Source organism: Natator depressus, chromosome 21 (genome assembly GCF_965152275.1).
Source record: "Natator depressus isolate rNatDep1 chromosome 21, rNatDep2.hap1, whole genome shotgun sequence".
Taxonomy (NCBI): Eukaryota; Metazoa; Chordata; order Testudines; family Cheloniidae; genus Natator; species Natator depressus.
In genome coordinates this window covers 18,612,470-18,625,992 of record NC_134254.1, presented here as the reverse complement: position 1 = coordinate 18,625,992, position 13,523 = coordinate 18,612,470, and the positions used below count along the sequence as shown (strand labels likewise).

The 13,523-nt window shown below is 46.5% G+C and overlaps 1 protein-coding gene across 4 annotated transcripts in view; it reads right to left on the bottom strand.

Annotated features, from left to right (window-relative positions):
* Positions 1–13,523, bottom strand: part of LZTR1 (leucine zipper like post translational regulator 1) — a 277,700-nt gene that overhangs the window by 73,399 nt on the left and 190,778 nt on the right. For all 4 annotated transcript variants that reach the window (XM_074936115.1, XM_074936111.1, XM_074936112.1 and 1 more), the window contains one exon: positions 3,769–3,925. In XM_074936115.1, coding sequence (XP_074792216.1) covers positions 3,769–3,925 — 157 coding nt within the window. The remainder of the gene's footprint in view (positions 1–3,768; positions 3,926–13,523) is intronic.

Here is a 13,523-nt window from a genome sequence, read left to right as displayed (position 1 = left end):
CACCAAAGGCTCTTCCGTAAATTAAGTTGTCATGGGATAAGAGGGAAGATCCTTTCATGGATTGAGAACTGGTTAAAAGACAGGGAACAAAGGGTACGAATAAATGGTAAATTTTCAGAATGGAGAGGGGTAACTAGTGGTGTCAGTCCTAGGACCAATCCTATTCAACTTATTCATAAATGATCTGGAGAAGGGGGTAAACAGTGAGATGGCAAAGTTTGCAGATGATACTAACTGCTCAAGATAGTTAAGACCAAAGCAGACTGTGAAGAACTTCAAAAAGATCTCACAAAACTAAATGATTGGGCAACAAAATGGCAAATTAAATTTAATGTGGATAAATGTAAAGTAATGCACATTGGAAAAAATAATCCCAACTATACATACAATATGATGGGGGCTAATTTAGCTACAACTAATCAGGAGAAAGATCTTGGAGTCATCGCGGATAGTTCTCTGAAGATGTCCACGCAGTGTGCAGCGACAGTCAAAAAAGCAAACGGGATGTTAGGAATCATTAACAAAGGGATCGAGAATAAGACTGAGAATATCTTATTGCCCTTATATAAATCCACGGTATGCCCACACCTTGAATACTGCGTACAGATGTGGTCTCCTCATGTCAAAAAAGTTATACTGTCATTAGAAAAGGTTCAGAGAAGGGCAACTAAAATGATTAGGGGTTTGGAATGGGTCCCATATGAGGAGAGATTAAAGAGGCTAGGACTTTTCAGCTTGGAAAAGAGGAGACTAAGGGTGGGGATATGATAGAGGTCTATAAAATCATGAATGGTGTGGAGAAAGTGAATAAGGAAAAGTATTTACTTGTTCCCATAATATAAGAACTAGGGGCCACCAAATGAAATTAATGGGTAGCAGGTTTAAAACAAATAAAAGGAAGTTCCTCTTCACTCAGCGCACAGTCAACCTGTGGAACTCCTTATCTGAGGAGGTTGTGAAGGCTAGGACTATAACAGGGTTTAAAAGAGAACTGGATAAATTCATGGAGGTTAAATCCATAAATGGCTATTAGCCAGGATGGGTAAGGAATGGGGTCCCTAGCCTCTGTTTGTCAGAGGGTGGAGATGGATGTCAGGAGAGAGATCACTAGATCATTACATGTTAGGTTCACTCCCTCTGGGGCACCTGGGATTGGCCACTGTTGGTAGACAGGATACTGAGCTGGATGGACCTTTGGTCTGAACCATTATGGCCTTTCTTATGTTCAGTGCCCCAGGGCACACCTGAAGAGGGGCAATGTAAGGATTCATGGGACTTGAACCCACATCTGCTGGAGGCCAAACAGGTGGCCCTTCCACACTTCCAGAAGGCATCCCAGGAGACCAATCACTGTAGGGAGTGCCACCCACGGTACTGATGACTGGCAGCCCCACCCTATATCTCTGATTGTCCCAGACCTACTATTTAAGCCTGAAGGGAGTACCAGGAAGTTGTATGTGCACCAAGCCAGATCCCTGAACTGCTGCTGAGACAGACCCCTATTCATTCTTGCTTTCTTGCCTCATTTATGGTTCCTAGTTATTGACTCCAGCTTAACCCTTGGCTACAGCTCCTGGCTATTGACTCCAGCCTGACTCCAGATTGACCCTAGGCTCCAGACCCCAGCTACCAACTCAGCTGCTTCAGGCTCGACCACCTAAAGCTCTAACCACTGGACTTTACTGCCCATGCCCTGATTCTGGACACAGGCTATCCTGTTACATACAGGCTCTGCCACACATGCCATTGGTATAAGGGCCTCAACAGCAGGCTTATTATGCCCCATCACTCTTTTTAATCTGGTAGCAGTAATTAGTGTGCACTGACACTCTTATCCTGAAGCCTGCAGCAGGGCATAGGTCAAACCCATGACTGTTCTTAGCCCCAAAGTGGGGTTCAACCTACCACCCTGCCTCATCAGACCTTCAGCAGGAATTACCCATCCTCCTCTCCCCTCTGGACTCTTTAACCACAAAGTTCATGCAGTGTTCCTTAAAAAGTGAAAAACAGTCTCATCTGAGGAAACTCTATAAATTGCAGACTGACTTAGCTCACCCTCCCTTTCACAGTGCTAAGCCCTGGCCTTTCTCTGACCACCCCATTTCTCATAGGTGTCAAGATGAGAAACATTTTCCAAGGAATAGTTCTTCTGCAGAAAAGGACCTAGGGGTTACAGTGGACGAAAAGCTGGATATGAGTCAACAGTGTGCCGTTGTAGCCAAGAAGGCCAATGGCATTTTGGGATGTATAAGTAGGGGCATTGCCAGCAGATCAAGGGACGTGATCGTTCCCCTCTATTCGACATTGGTGAGGCCTCATCTGGAGTACTGTGTCCAGTTTTGGGCCCCCACGAGAAGAAGGATATGGAAAAATTGGAAAACGTCCAGCGGAGGGCAACAAAAATGATTAGGGGACTGGAACACATGACTGATGAGGGGAGGCTGAGGGAACTGGGATTGTTTAGTCTACAGAAGAGAAGAATGAGGGGAGATTTGATAGCTGCTTTCAACTACCTGAAAGGGGGTTCCAAAGAGGATGGCTCTAGACTGTTCTCAGTGGTAGCAGATAACAGAACAAGGAGTAATGGTCTCAAGTTGCAGTGGGGGAGGTTTAGGTTGGATATTAGGAAAAACTTTTTCACTAGGAGGGTGGTGAAACACTGGAATGCATTACCTAGGGAGGTGGTGGAATCGCCTTCCTTAGAAGTCTTTAAGGTCAGGCTTGACAAAGCCCCAGCTGGGATGATTTAGTTGGGGATTGGTCCTGCTTTGAGCAGGGGGTTGGATTAGATGACCTCCTGAGGTCCCTTCCAACCCTAATATTCTATGATTATATGAAATAAGCTGAATGGTATGGTCCACATCATGGAGCACATTTCTCTATACAGCTCTTCACGAATACTTCAGCTAATGGAGTGCAGGGGCAAACAACGTTTTAGCAGAGGGCTCCCAGCTGTGGAATATGTCACTAGGGATCAGGAGGTGTCTACCTAGGGACCTGAATGGCTTTCCATTGTAAGTATTTAAAAATAGAAGAAACTATAGCAAACTCTCTTTTCTTCCTTCCTTCCTTCCCAGCCCTTATGAGAAATAGCTGGAGCGTGCACGTACATATGAGCATGGGTGAATTTAAATCTTACCGAGGGAAGGATAATGCAAAGAGATGAATTTGCATTTCTTTCCTAATTCAGTGGGGCCTGTGGTCATTCTTACCTATTGGGAGAATTAGTTCCACAACCTAGGTCTTGCTCCTGTGACAGTTCTGTCTTCTGCATTCAGGAGCCTCCCACTATTTATTACTTGATGGTTTCACTGTTCCCATGGAACACACCTTTTGCAGGAGGCTGTGGCTGTGGAAGGGGAGGTGATCTCTCAGGTACCTAGGGCCAATCCAATGGAGGACTTTCATTACCTTGAGCTGACCTTAAATGGGCAGCCAGGTTGTATTGCTAAATAGGTGGGACTAGCTGGAGCTTTCTCAGGACTCATTATCAGATATAGTCAGTAGAAACAATTGAGCCCAAAGGTCACAAATGGGAATCACTGTGATCAGCTCTGTTTCTGATAGAATGTCAGCAATCCTGAAGCTTAGTTGGTGCAAATATTAGCATGTCCTTGTATGCACCTAGGAGGCAGTATGGGTGACGCTAGACTGAGCAATCAATGGCAAGTAATCGGCTATTCCTGAGTGTAGACAATGCCCAAGTCACATTAGAGTCTCAAGAAAACAAACAGTGTGATTATTAGTTCAGGAAGGAAAATACATTACCAATATCCAGAGGCTGATCGGAATGTGTTCGAACAGGAGGCTGCTGTTTTCTTCGTACTATCTCCACTATCAGGGATGAGGAAAGATGCTCAAATTCCTTCATCATTATTACCTGATTAAAATGTGACTCTTTAACCACAAAGTTCAGGCAGTGTTCCTTAAAAAGTGAAAAACAGTCTCATCTGAGGAAATTCTATAATTTTATACAGAACAGAAGAAAAACCATTACAAAGCATCCATTCCAAAATCGCCACTGAAGATTTCCAACAGTATTAACCACGAGAAGAGAACTCAATGGTTTTTCACAAGAATCCTGAGAAATCAGTATCACGTGATAGCATAATCTTGGTTATTCTTTCTGATATTAAATACAAAAAGCTTTGTCAATGCAACATTATTTATGCATAAAATTAAGCACTCAAAATGGAATGCCCAAGTTAAGGCTGAATGCACAACCTTGCCTCTACCCACGTAAGTGTATGTGTTATGACACACTGTGCTTACACAATCATGTAATCTCTCAAATGATGCTATATTTGACATCACACATTTTTATTCCAAACCTTTAGTTCAGATGTGTAGCATCTTGTAACATATTCATCCGTGTATAAAGAATCATATCTTACGGTAACCATAGTTCTTAAAAAGAAAAGGAGGACTTGTGGCACCTTAGAGACTAACCAATTGCCACAAGTAGTCCTTTTCTTTTTGCGAATACAGACTAACACGGCTGCTACTCTGAACCTGTCATAGTTCTTAAAGAGGTGTTGTCCACCTAGATTTCACTTCTGGGGCACATGCACCCTGTATGTGTGAAATTTGATTCTTTCTGGCCAACAGTATCCATTGGGGCTGCGTCTGTGCCCTGGACATTCTCATGCCTCACACCTGAGGACACACAATATGTCTACAATGCAATGATAAACTCACAGAATTGAGTCTCAGAGCCTGGATCAACTGACTCAGGCTTATGGGGTTCCAGCTGCGGGACTAGAAGTGGCAGTGCAGACATTCAGGATCAGACTAGAGCCCAGGCCTCCCCTCTTACAGAGTCTCAGAGCAAAGGCTCTAGCCCAGGCCCAAACTTCTACCCTGCAATTTTATAGCCCCGCAGCCCGAGCCCCATGAGCCTAATTCAGGGGTCTTTTATTGCAGTGTAAATGTACCCATAAAGGACAGAGCAGGCCTAATGATCCCTCAGTTCCTTTGCCAATACACAATCCCAGAAGAGCAAGAAACAGTAGATACAGGAAAGGAAGTGGATCGTGTAAGCCATGTGAATAACACACCTTGAAGGTGTGTTACAAGGTAAATAACTGTTCCTTCTTCTTTAAGTGACTGTCCACACAGATTCCACTTTTGATGACTATCAAGCAGTGACCTTACCATGGGTTCTTGGAGTCCTAGTTAAATAATGAATGCAAGGCAGCTCTACCAAAGTGGGTGTCTGATCTTGAAGTTTCAACTAAGGAAGAGTCATGGTAAAAGTGTGGACTGATCCGCACGTCACTGACGTGCAAATTTTGAAATAAGGATGTTTCATATAGAAGCTGAAGAAACCTCCTGAGCTCTGGTGGAATGGGCTCTCATGAGCATGGGTGAATGTGACCCAAGACACACATGTATTCACATCCTAAGCATTACTGCAATAATATTTGTACAAAACATGCCTTGAAAGCTAACAACACCCTGGTCAATAATATAATTGTGAACATAGGTGCTGACTCCCTGGGTGCTCCGGGCTGGAGGACCCATGGGGAAAAATTAGTGGGTGCTCTGCACCCACCGGCAGCCAAGCTCCCCAATCCTCGCCTTCTTCTCCTCCCCCCACCCAAGTGCACTGCGTCCCCGCTCCTTCCCCTCCCTCCCAGCGCTTCCAGCCTGCCCGTTGCCTAACAGGTGTTTGGCGGTGCTTAGGACTTTCCGGGAGGGAGGGGGAAGAATGGGGATGTGGCACGCTCTGGGGAGGAGGCCGAGAAGAGGCAGGGCAGGGGTGGGTACTTGGTGGAAGGGGGTGGAATGGGGGTGGGGCAAGGTGGTGCAGGGGTAGGAAGAAGCAGGGCCAGGGGGTCGAGCACCCACTGGGCAGAAGGGAAGTGGTTACATGTGTTTGTGAAACATACGTAACATTATATATGAAATTATAAATGCTCTCTATAATGTTATTAGAGCATGTTTAAGACCAGATGGCCTAGCCCAGGTAAAGCCGATAAACCAATTTGTCTTAGACAAACAAATTTGTTTAGCCTTAATTTACATATTAGCACTAAACAAAGCCATCAAGCTAAATCGAGTGGGGGTTATCCTGAGACTGAACTCAGGAGACAGAACTAACATAGTTCTTGCATCCCGAGAGAGACAGAAGACTGAATCATGGAAGTCAACAAATAGCTATGCAGGTGGTGTCGGAGAGAAGGCTTTGGATTCTTTGACCATGGGGTGGTGTTCCAAGAAGGAGGAGTGCTAGACAGAGATGGGCTCCACCTAATGAAAAGAGGGAAGAGCATCTTCGCGAGCAGGCTGGCTAACCTAGTGAGGAGGGCTTTAAACTAGGTTCACCGGGGGAAGGAGACCAAAGCCCTGAGGTAAGTGTGGAAGTGGGATACCGGGAGGAAGCACGAGCAGGAGCGTGTGAGAGGGGAGGGCTCCTGCCTCACACTGAGAAAGAGGGGCGAATAGCGGGTTATCTCAAGTGCCCACATACAAAAGCCTGGGAAACAAGCAGAGAGAACTGGAAGTCCTGGCAAAGTCAAGGAATTATGATGTGATTGGAATAACAGAGACTTGGTGGGATAAATCCCATGACTGGAGTACTGTCATGGATGGATATAAGCTGTTCAGGAAGGACAGGCCGGGCAGAGAAGGTGGGGGAGTTGCACTGTATGTAAGAGAGCAGTATGACTGCTCAGAGCTCCGGTATGAAACTGCAGAAAAACCTGAGAGTCTCTGGATTAAGTTTAGAAGTGTGAGCAACAAGGGTGATGTCGTGGTGGGAGTCTGCTATAGACCACCGGACCAGGGGGATGAGGTGGATGAGGCTTTCTTCAGGCAACACGCAGAAGCTACTATATCGCACGCCCTGGTTCTCATGGGAGATTTCAATCACCCTGATATCTGCTGGGAGAGCAATACAGCCATGCACAGACAATCCAGGAAGTTTTTGGAAAGTGTAGGGGACAATTTCCTGGTGCAAGTGCTGGAGGAACCAACTAGGGGCAGAGCTCTTCTTGACCTGCTGCTCACAAACCGGGAAGAATTAGTAGGGGAAGCAAAAGTGGATGGGAACCTGGGAGGCAGTGACCATGAGATGGTCGAGTTCAGGATCCTGACACAAGGAAGAAAGGAAAGCAGCAGAATACGGACCCTGGACTTCAGAAAAGCAGACTTTGACTCCCTCAGGGAACTGATGGGCAAGATCCCCTGGGAGAATAACATGAGAGGGAAAGGAGTCCAGGAGAGCTGGCTGTATTTTAAAGAACCCTTATTGAGGTTACAGGGACAAACCATCACGATGTGTAGAAAGAATAGTAAATATGGCAAGCGACCAGCTTGGCTTAACAGTGAAATCCTTGCTGATCTTAAATACAAAAAAGAAGCTTACAAGAAGTGGAAGATTGGACAAATGACCAGGGAGGAGTATAAAAATATTGCTCAGGCATGCAGGAGTGAAATCAGGAAGGCCAAATCACACTTGGAGTTGCAGCTAGCAAGAGATGTTAAGAGTAACAAGAAGGGTTTCTTCAGGTATGTTGGCAACAAGAAGAAAGTCAAGGAAAGTATGGGACCCTTACTGAATGATGGAGGCAACCTAGTGACAGAGGATGTGGAAAAAGCTAATGTACTCAATGCCTTTTTTTGCCTCTGTCTTCACGAACAAGGTCAGCTCCCAGACTACTGCACTGGACAGCACAGCATGGGGAGGAGGTGACCAGCCCTCTGTGGAGAAAGAAGTGGTTCGGGACTATTTAGAAAAGCTGGACATGCACAAGTCCATGGGGCCGGATGCGTTGCATCCGAGAGTGCTAAAGGAGTTGGCAGATGTGATTGCAGAGCCATTGGCCATTATCTTTGAAAATTCATGGAGATCCGGGGAAGTCCCGGATGACTGGAAAAAGGCTAATGTAGTGGCCATCTTTAAAAAAGGGAAGAAGGAGGATCCTGGGAACTACAGGCCAGTCAGCCTCACCTCAGTCCCTGAAAAAATCATGGAGCAGGTCCTCAAGGAATCAATCCTGAAGCACTTAGAGGAGAGGAAAGTGATCAGGAAAAGTCAGCATGGATTCACCAAGGGAAAGTCATGCCTGACTAACCTAATTGCCTTCTATGACGAGATAACTGGCTCTGTGGATGAAGGGAAAGCAGTGGACGTGGTGTTCCTTGACTTTAGCAAAGCTTTTGAAACTGTCTCCCTCAGTATTCTTGTCAGCAAGTTAAGGAAGTATGGGCTGGATGAATGGACTGTAAGGTGGGTAGAAAATTGGACAGATTGTCGGGCTCAACGGGTAGTGATCAATGGCTCCATGTCTAGTTGGCAGCCGGTATCAAGTGGAGTGCCCCAAGGGTCGGTCCTGGGGCCAGTTTTGTTCAATATCTACATAAATGATCTGGAGGATGGCATGGATTGCACCCTCAGCAAGTTTGCAGACGACACTAAACTGGGAGGAGTGGTAGATATGCTGGAGGGTAGGGATAGGATACAGAGGGACCTAGACAAATTGGAGGATTGGGCCAAAAGAAATCTGATGAGGTTCAACAAGGACAAGTGCAGAGTCCTGAACTTAGGACGGAAGAATCCAATGCACCGCTACAGACTAGGGAGCGAATGGCTAGGCAGCAGTGCTGCAGAAAAGGACCTAGGGGTGACAGTGGACGAGAAGCTGGATAGGAGTCAACAGTGTGCCCTTGTAGCCAAGAAGGCCAATGGCATTTTGGGATGTATAAGTAGGGGAATTGCCAGCAGATCGAAGGACGTGATCGTTCCCCTCTATTCGACATTGGTGAGGCCTCGTCTGGAGTACTGTGTCCAGTTTTGGGCCCCACACTACAAGAAGGATGTGGAAAAATTGGAAAGAGTCCAGCGGAGGGCAACAAAAATGATTAGGGGACTGGAACACATGACTTACGAGGAGAGGCTCAGGGAACTGGGATTGTTTAGTCTACAGAAGAGAAGAATGAGGGGAGATTTGATAGCTGCTTTCAACTACCTGAAAGGTGGTTCCAAAGAGGATGGATCTAGACTATTCTCATTGATGGCAGATGACAGGACAAGGAGTAATGGTCTCAAGTTGCAGTGGGGGAGATTTAGGTTGGATATTAGGAAAAACATTTTCACTAGGAGAGTAGTGAAACACTGGAATGCGTTACCTAGGGAGGTGGTGGAATCTTCTTCCTCAGAAGTTTTTAAGGTCAGGCTTGACAAAGCCCTGGCTGGGATGATTTAATTGGGGATCGGTCCTGCTTTGATCAGGGGGTTGGACTAGATGACCTCCTGAGGTCCCTTCCAACCCTGATATTCTATGATTCTATGAATCTCCAGGAGGCCATCTTAACTTTTAGAACAAAAACAATTTTGGGAATATAAGGGACAGAGAGACTTCATCTTGATCCTTCACTTTAAAGACCCAAAGAAACCAAGCGATTTGAGCTGTGAGATGGGTCTTGGCCAGGCTGGCCTGTGAAAAGCTGGAAAGAAGACTGGGGGTGAGAGAGATCATCTTGAATAAAGACTGTACTTTGGTAGATTCAGTTTTAGACTTTTAAATGCATGTTTTCACTTTTATTTGCTTAAAACCATCTCTACCTTTATTTCTTTTACTTGGTATCACTTAATACAGACTCTTTGGTGAAACTCGTTTTCCTTTCATTATAAGTCATCAGCCCTGGGTAAGTGCAGTGAGTTTGTGCCTCTAGGAAGCTGACAGGCTGGAGTGTTGCACTGTCTCTGGAGAGGCAGGGAACCTAATACTTTTTCTGAGGGCCCAGTGAGAGGGAATGGACCCTGCAGGATGATGACTTTGGGGCGGATTCAGGGCTGGAAGGGTCCTAAACTCAGCCTGCAAGAAGTAACCAAGTTGGGCAAAGGCAGAGTGAGCCTTGTGGGCCACCGGCTGGCTGTTGGGGTCAAAGCTCTGGACAAAAGCTGCACAGTCACAAGACATCCAGGGTTAAAAGGCAGATATTGACCAAACCCCTGTCTGGCCTGAGTGAACCCCAAACATCCAAGTGAAATCTACCCTAGCTACTTCATAACAGGATCTAATATAGTTAGATATCTATTTGGACAACCTTTGGGTGGAAGTGGCTTGAACCTTAACCCTATCTGCAAAGGATACACACAGTCTGTGGGATCTTGTGAAGGATGTGGTCCCATCCAGGTAGTATGTTACAGCCCTACTATGTCAAAGGGTGTGCCATTTGGCTTCCCCCTGGTGTGAGAGTAGCACTTGAGGGAGAATTCTGGGCAGGGAAGCAACTGATTTAAATAAAAATCAGAAACAATATTAGGCAGGAATTTGGAGTGAGGCTTATCTTTATGGAACGTCATGTCAGGTGGACCATCCATAAGGGCTTGCATGTCCCCTAACCTATGAGTTGATGTAAGCAGTCTTCATAGACAGTTGATCAAAAAAGCAGGTTGCTTGTGGCTAAAAAGGAGGTCCCACTAAACAGTTAACACTGTGTTGAGGTCCCAGGAAGGAGGAGGCCCTTGGTCTGGGTGGAAAAACATGAATAAGACCCTTACGGAATCTAGCAACTGTAGCGTGGGAAGATACAGTATAACCCTGAATTGAGGATGGTATGCAGCTATTACTGCTAAATGTACTCTTATGGATCTGATGGATGGCCCCAAATGTGTTAGAGCTAGCAGACAGTCCTGAGTAGCAGAAAGAGGAACTGACAAGGGAAATGTTTTGGAGCCCAAATAGAAAACCTCTTCCATTTTGCTTCATTTCTCAGTATAGTAGAGGTTTTTCTGCTATGTACCAAACTGTCCTGGACTTCATTTGAACAGCTCCTTTCAAAGGCAGTTAATCAGCCAACAACCACACTGTCAGATGTAATGATGAAAGAGGTGAAAGATCTCACTTCTGTTTTGCAAAATCATCTCAGATAGAACAAGTGGTGTGTTGACAGGTTCATCAGCTCAGAGTATCAGAGCTGTCTGGGCCACGCTGGGTCTAGCATAATAACTGAGGCTGAACCTTGTCTGAGTTCCCTCAGGATCCCTGGTATTAAATGAATTGGCAGAAGGCATACATGAGCCCCTCTGCCTATGAGACTACAGAAAGCCTGGACTCAAAACCCCTCTGGAGCAGAACACACGGCATTTCTTGTTCTGATCTGTGGCATATAGGTCTATTTCTGGACACCATATTGCAAGGGACCATTAAAGGTGAATTGGCCTGTTAACAACCCTTCAGTCATAGGGGGAAAGGCCGGGGGGGAGGCAACTTGTCAGAGAGGTTGTTAGTGGGTTGTTGGTGAGATTGTTGTAATAAGCCATAAATCTAGAGTCCTACTTAGTCCATGATTTTTAGGGTCTAGCAAAGTTATAAATTTAAGCTCCCAGTAGTCTCTTTTGAATATGTGAACATTTCCTGAGAAGTCAGATAGAGTGATCATTTTCTGAAAAATGTTCACCCACATGGTGTTTTTTTCTTTTTTTATGATTTTTCTGTTAGCTCATTCGAGAGCATAGTGCCCGTCTGGTTTCACTCACATAGTTGTTACTGGGGCATTTAGTGCACCAGATAAGGTATGCCACATGTTGCAGGACTCTCAGATCTTGAAAGGTGTATTGGGGGGGGGGGGTGTCAATCATCGTAGCCGTGGACATATGTCTACAGGTTTTGCATCTGTTGTTCTGGCAAGGGTCTGGTAAAGATTTGAATTGATGTGTCCTGGTCTGTGGGGAGCTTGCTTTTAATGATGATTTTGGAGAAGCTGCGGGGTTGTTTGAAGGCCAGAAGAGGGGTTCAGAAAAGATTTCTTTCAGGATGTGGACCCCATAGAGTATGGGTTGTGAATATTTAATGCTATCTTATATGGGTTCCAGTGTGGGATGGTAGGTGACAACTACGGGTGTGTAGTCAGAGAGGGTTTTATTTCTGTATTGAAGCAGGTTCTCTCGGGGTATTTGTGTGGCCTGTTCCATGATGCAATCTAATTCTCTGGTGGAATGTCCTTGTTTGGTGAAGGCAGTTTTAAGTGTGTTAAGGTTTACATCCCACTGTAGCACTTAGTGAAGAGCTTCTCCCATCAGCGTAGGTACTCCACCTCCAGAGAGGCGGTAGCTATGTTGACGGGAGAAGCCCGTACTGTTTACACCCAAATTAAGCAGGTCCCTTTTCCCTGGGTAAGGTTACGGGCAGTTCCAGAACAATCAGGAACTTGCTGGAACCAATTAAGGCAGGCAGGCTAATTAGGACACCTGGAGCCATCAACCGATACATGAGGGGACTACCGCCAGACCTTCGTGCCTGGGTAAGTCAGAATGAACCCTCCACCTATGACGAGGTTGTCGCACCGGTAGAGAGGCAAAGGACGGCAAGGGAACTGACCCAACCACTTAAGGTTAAAGCACCTTAAGGCACCCTGGGTTAAACAAGCAGCACCAAGCCCCAAAGCTTGGGCAACTGGGCCCCCAGGAGGGCCTAGTGGAAAAAGAGAGAGGTTGAAGACCCATCAGAAGCCACAAACAGTCGGAGCACTGAGGGGAAAGAGGATAGTGTCATTAAACTGCCCAAACCAAGAGACTGGGCAATGCCTAGGGCCCCATACAGATGTTACACCTGCGGGGAGTGGGGACACATAGCTGCAGTGTCCCAATGCCGAGGAGCCTATGCAGTGTAACCTGGGGAACTGGGCAGACACATGCTCCCTAATTCACCTGGTGGGGGTCGCACTAACCCTGCATATGTACACCAGACCAGTAAAACTAAATGTGACAGAAACCACGGCACTAGTTGATTCGGGGAGTGCTATCACGCTTACTTCAGGGAAGCTTGTGAAGTGTTGTCAGCTGCTGCAGGCAAAGCGCACTGGGGTGACATGCGTCCATGGGACAGTTAGTTATTACCCCACCATCCCAGTAAAAATTGAAATCCAGGGGAACACCACTGAGGTAGCAGCAGGTGTAGTCCCTAAACTCCCATACCCGGTGCTCATAGGGAGGGACTTTCCAGGGTTTGGAGACTTACTCCCAGTAGGGGGATTGGAGAAAGGGGGAAACCCTGAAGTTAGTGAGACATCCACAGTAGACTGTCAACCCCCAATCTTCTCTGAAATATCCCCGGATTTGTTCTCCACTCCCAGGCAGGATAGAAAGAAGAAAAGGGAAAGAAGGGCAGCAAAGGCCTTGGGAACCCGAATACTGACCCAAAGCCAGAGGGTCGCTCTCTTAGGTAGGCGGACACGAGCAGCTGAAAAGGAGGCCACCCAGGAGGGAGACGCACCCACGTCTGACCCCCACCCTAATGCCTTTGACCCAGTAGAGGCGACAGAGACTGGCCCCCAGATCTCGGGCAGATCAGCCCCGGGAGAGAAAATTTTGGACGGGACCAGGATGAAGACCCAAGGTACGACAACATTAGGAAGGAGGTGACCGAAATAGATGGGGTCCCCATGGAAGGGAAAACCCAGGGACCAGGACCCTACTTCATGATGAAGAAGGATCTCTTGTACCGGGTTGCACCAGTACAGGGGCAGAAGGTACAGCAGATCCTAGTACCTCAAAAACACCAGAACGCTGTATT